A 5,595-nucleotide genomic window follows, 5' to 3' on the forward strand; every position below is an offset into this window, starting at 1 on the left:
AGAGCAGGCACCGGCTGCAGGGACCACAGTGCTGATGCGGGCAGGCATGGCTCATGACGGTGGGGACCGTCATTCAGGCCTCATCTCACTCACCCACTCCCCAGCCACCTCCCCAGCCTCTGGCCTTCCCTTGGTCTGCAGCTACGAGGACTCTGCATTCCCACTGGCATCCAGACGGGCTAGACATCTGAACCAGCACAGTTCGCGGGGGTAACTAGTCCTCGGCTCTCTTCTCCTTGAAGATTCAAATGCACCTGGAAAGGCTAACATTTTCTAAGCCCTTACTGTGTGCCAGGGACCCCTGTTTTACATGAGGGATTTTCAGCTCCACTTTGAATGTTAGTTGCTTAGTTGTGTCCGACTCTGCGACCCCAGAGACTGTAGCCTGCCAGGCTCCTCTGTTCATGGGATTTTCCAGGTAAGAATACTGGAGTGGGTTATCATTTCCTTCTCCAGGAGATCTTCCCGACCCAGGAATCGAACTCAGGTCTCCCACCTTGCAGGTGCATTCTTTTAAGGAGCTTGAGTCAAGGTCACAGAACCTGTAAATGACAAAGCCCGCACTTGACCAGGGAGTCCCAGAAACCTCAGGCCTTATGGGGTTAACAGGGAAAGAGCCCCCTAGGGAGGGGCTGGGGGGCTGGAACAGGAAAGGGGGCCCGGTGCTCACGAGAGGCTGGGCCGTGAACATCACGCCTGCCCATTTTTGGTCTCCTATGGGAGCCGAGCCAGGGGCTCTCAGGTGACCAGAAAGTCCAACAAAAACAGGGAACGAGACAAGGCTGGTGCGATCAGGAGACAGACTGCCAGGGCGTGGTTTCCCCACCCCTACTCTGACCTTCACAGAGTTGCAGGTTTAAAGAGAAAAGCAAATGTCAGAGGATTAATACTTTCATTTATGCCCGAGAACAATTCAAAGCCTTGAGCTGATCTGCCTCAAAGGCAGTCCTTCAAGGCTGGGGTCTCTGGGGCAGAGGCCAGCCCCAGGGCTACAGGATAAGATATGTTTGGGAAAGTCAGGCCTCAAGGATGAGGCTGTCAGGGGGAAGAGAAACCATGCCCGAATCTCCTGACGCCTCCCTTTCCTCTGGGAGGCTGGCAACTGGTGAGGGAATGAAGTCGCCTCTGGGGGTTCAGCTCTCAGGCCCAGCATTTCAACACTGGCTGCTGCCTTCTGAAGAGGAGGGAGAAGCTCAAGGAACAGAGATCCCCCCTGTGCAAGTCCCCAGGAGCAGCCGGGTAGGAGCTGACCCGCTGCCAGGCTGTGCGCTCACCCGAGCCCACAGTCACACCTGCCTCCCTCACCGTGGCCCCTCTGACCAGCTATGTACCACACTTAAATCCGACTCACATCAGACCATGCTGCTTCATCTCAGTATTCACTATGGGGGCTCAGTGACAGAGGAGATGCCTAAAGAGATTTGCTTTAAAAAAACAAACAAGAAGTTTACAATGCAGTTCTAGAAACTGCAGTGTCTGGGGTGAGGACCCGGAGGTCAGGACACCCACACGTCACCCTAGGCCATCTCTCCCCCATGACTTCTCTTCCCTGTTTGCCTATGTGTTTTGCCCACGGTCCATTTTGGCATTTATTTTAGGTCTAACCTTTAGGATTTTTCCAGCGTGTCACAAGACCTCCCCAGGGGCCCGTCTTGCCCCAGGAAGTCTGTCGTTTCATCTGAAGACCTTCTGTTCACGGGCAGGTGATGTGCTCCAGTCACAAGCGGCAGGGCAGCCCCGGGACACAACGTGCAGAGACTCAGGGCAGACGGGGCCCGCGGAGGAGACAGGTTGGTAGCCAGGACCTGCTCGCTCGGTCCCACTTACCTGCGCAAGTTCCTGGCTCAATTCAGGGTGACCCTGGTCAAGGGTAAATGGTATTGCTTCCAGACTGTGGGAGAGGACAGTGTGTTTTATTGGCTTCCTCTCAGCCCCATTAGCAAGCAGACCAAAAGCAAAAATGAACCCAGACTTAAAAAAAAAAAAAAAAAAAAAAAGCTGAGATGTGCGAGTATGAGTTAAGAGGAACTGTGTGGACTCTCTTCCGCGTGCGCCTTTCCTAAACGTCGTGAATGAAACCTTCCTCCCTTGTTCAGTGACTCGCATAATACACTGAATACATTTCAAGTACCAACGATGGTGAAAGTAAGCAGGATGAGCACTTCTTAAAATGTGAACGATCTTCTCGGAAATCAGCTGCTCTCTTATCTCTAGAAGTACAAAAGGCAGTACTGTGGCTTACAGTCCTTCTCCAGTAATTCTTTACAAGTGCGATGTGATGTCCAATACGCATCTTCAATGTAGCCATGGACGCACCATACAAGCTGGGCAGAAGTAGAGATATGAAGCATCAACTCCTTTGCAGCGATAATTTCTGTCTCTCCTGGATCTTCCTTCTGGATCAGACAGACTGGAAAAGACATCCATCCTTGTTGAAGTGACAGCTCCCGGCAGGTGTGACCCACGGATGCTAGAATGAGCAACTTCTGATATGCAGCTCTGATGGTTCAGGAGCCCAAGAGGATACAGGCAGCAGCAGCGAGGCGTCGGCCCTGGACCAAGTCTCCCTGGGATGCTGGTTCCTTCTCCCATATAATGTGTACTCAGCGTCCTGGGCCCAGCTCTCCCCAAATCTCAGTCAGAGATAACATCTTAGCTCCAAAGTCGCATCACCATGAAAAACAAAACGCTGCAGTCTACTTGAGATCATTTTTGCTCTAATTAAAATTTTTATTGAAATCTCTCAAACGTTACCAAGAAATAGTTTTTGCAAAAGGGAGGGAAGGGAAAAAACAAACAACAACAACAAAAAACAGCTAACAAGCAAATTCAACATGGGAGCTCCCTCTGCTGGTCTGCAGTAGGTTGATATGTTACAAACACATTCCCAGAGACAAATCTAATTTGCTGGAGAAGTGGACAAAAGACAGGTGTGTTGGGCTTTGCCTCAGGAGAGAAACACTAGAAGAAAAAAAAAATCCAAGTCTCAAAACAGAGCACAACATCACTAAGAAAAGCAAAATCATCTCAAAGCTGATCTCCAAAGACATATAATAAGATTTCCAGAACAAAAACAGAATTAGCCACTAAGGGGACGCTCCATTCTGGTCTTCCCCTCTGCTCTACCTCCAGTTAGTAAAAATTCTCTTAGGGCTTTTGGGTGATGGTTAAGTTCTGAGTCCCTCGTCTCTGACTCCAAGTCTCTTCTTATAGGCTTCTCATCTACTTAGAAAAGAAAAAGATCCAAGGAGTCATTGGAGCAAGGCCTCTCCACAATTCCATCAAAGAATTAGTCTCTGGTGAGCCAGCACTGAGGGGTGGACAGAGCTGGGAATCGGGCAACCCAACTCTGGCCACGGCAGAGCCACGTGCAGACTTTGGATAACTCTCTGCATCTTCTCCGGTCTGTGTCCTCATTTGTAAAATGGGTCAGACCAGATGATCTGTCAAGCCTCTCCCAGTTCATTCTACGATTCTCGTATCGGACAAAGACATTTAAATGACCCTATCTGTTCATCAGTCTTTGCAACACAGTAACTCAAGCTTGTACTGGGAATGACCCCCAACAAGAAGCGGGGTTGAGCGCAAGGATCTCACACTGGTATCAGATGAGAGTTCCACCAGCTCTAGGGCTGATGTAGCAATGCCAAGTGGATGCCCGGCTGGGAAAGCCTCAAGACCAAGGAACAGCTCACGGGGAACATGCCAGCATGGGCGGTCCCCATCCCCGTTAAGTCACAACAGGTGAGTCCATTGATCTTGGCACCGTCTCTCCTCATCCTTTCTCACAATGGCCTGGGCTTTCGGATCTCTCATTCCCGGTCCTGTTCGGCCAGTGTCAGGTCTTGCTCTTCCTGGGCAGTGGTGAAAAGGCTTTGTGGCTGATTAACCAAAGCCATGGGTATTTAGAAGACCATGCAAACTTGGCACCATGGTATTATTAACATGGCCTCAACAGTCAATGGATCTGTATCTAGGCAGTCCAGAAGAAGGGAGCTATTACATAGCTCCCAGGAAGAAGGGGGCTATTACATAGCCCAGATGGCGGGGGTGGGCCACCAACAGAGAGGACTTTTTGAGTTGCTCCACGGCCTCTATGAAATTATGCCTGAGGCCCCATGAACATTCTGATAACCCAGCAGAAGGCGTCTGCTGGTTCTCTTTCCTTTTTCCAGCTCTGGCTGCCTGCCATTGCAAGGGTGACCAAGCACTGACGTGGACAAAGGTGGAAAGGGCAGCAAGGGAAGGAAAAGCGAATAGCATGGACAATCCAGACTGGGGGTCAGTCTTGGAATAACCCTGTTATTCTGTTTTCTGTGCCAAGTGCTGCCACTACCACCACCTATGTGTTTCTTCACTACTTGGACTCTTTCCACCCGCCTCTCCCAACTCTGGAGGTCCAGGCACGGAGGCTTTTTCTTTGTAGGTTGCCTGCACGGTACCGGAGAGGCTGGGTTGTCCGTGCACAATCGAAGCATTGACAACTGAGCTGGAAGGGAACGGAAGGATGTCCATCTAACAAGACTCCTGAGCCCACGGCCTCCCTGTGAGAACCCTCACTGGGGCAGCTGGTAGGTGTCGTGCACAACACAGTTAAGTTCTGTACCACGTAAAAAAGTGTTAAGTCAGAAGGCTTTTCTGGCAAGTTGTTGATTTCACCCGGCCTGGTCAATAAACACTAAGCAAAACAACCCCCTCCCCTCCAAACCTGTGCAGGTGATATTTTAAAAACAGGATTTCTGCTTTTAGAGGAGTTCACGTGGAATAAGACACATGACAGCTATATTCTTCCTCTCGCTATTGATCATCACTCTGGATCCTAACATGGATTACTACTGCTTGCAAGAAAAGAAAAGCTAGGAGAAACAATTTTTTTTTCCCCAAGGGAAGAGAAAGGGTTTGTAAGTAGACAGTAATCTTTGTGAAGAAACACTGGAGTTTGTTTATAAAACTCAGGCTATTCTTAACTGAGAAAGAAAGCCAGTCAGAAGACACACCTCGACCCTGACTTCTAATTACATTTAAAACACTATATTGTACCTCCTTTCCCACAGGGTCTCTTAAAAATAAATGGAAGTGTGAATCTGGTCTTTGACACATGTAGGATAGCACACGGCCTTCCTCCTAAAACTCCCGACATGCCCCCTTCATCACTCTAGCTCCCAGAACACACGAGAACTCCATACAGACAGACACACGACTCCAGGGCCACGCGCACGCCTCCCTCCGTGGTCCCTCCACACGACAAGGCACACACGTCTGTGCTCCCCCAGCTGTGCTCGAGCCGGCTGGGGGAGGTCTAACCCTGGCCCCGTCTCCCGTGTGTGTGACATGAGGTGAGATCATTAAGGAAGAGAGTGGTGTTGTCTGGGGGGGCGGGGCAAACGTCAGGCAGTGGGTGATGTCATGGCTGTCAGACGGTCCTCAAAAGTCCCGGAGGAGTGGCGGCTGATCGAGAGGGGGACATTAATCTCTCGGAGGTGGATCTGTTAGCCGGAGCGGTGTTAGTTGTACGGTGTGCTCTGGGGAACCAGGTTGGAAAGGACGGGTGCTGGGGTGAGTGGAGTCGTGGCCGAGGGGCGTCAATTACCTGGG

General features: G+C 50.6%; 1 protein-coding gene across 2 annotated transcripts in view; it reads right to left on the bottom strand.

The window, feature by feature from the left end:
* Positions 1-5,595, bottom strand: part of RBPMS (RNA binding protein with multiple splicing) — a 202,807-nt gene that overhangs the window by 20,846 nt on the left and 176,366 nt on the right. The window contains exon 6 of one of the 2 annotated variants that reach the window (XM_010838817.1): positions 1,828-2,961. The exons of the other annotated variant lie outside the window; for it this stretch is intronic. Coding sequence (XP_010837119.1) covers positions 2,948-2,961 — 14 coding nt within the window. The 3' untranslated portion in view covers positions 1,828-2,947. The remainder of the gene's footprint in view (positions 1-1,827; positions 2,962-5,595) is intronic. 2 annotated transcript variants of the gene reach the window in all.

This window comes from Bison bison, unplaced genomic scaffold (assembly GCF_000754665.1).
Source record: "Bison bison bison isolate TAMUID 2011002044 unplaced genomic scaffold, Bison_UMD1.0 scf7180017864105, whole genome shotgun sequence".
Lineage (NCBI taxonomy): Eukaryota > Metazoa > Chordata > Mammalia > Artiodactyla > Bovidae > Bison > Bison bison.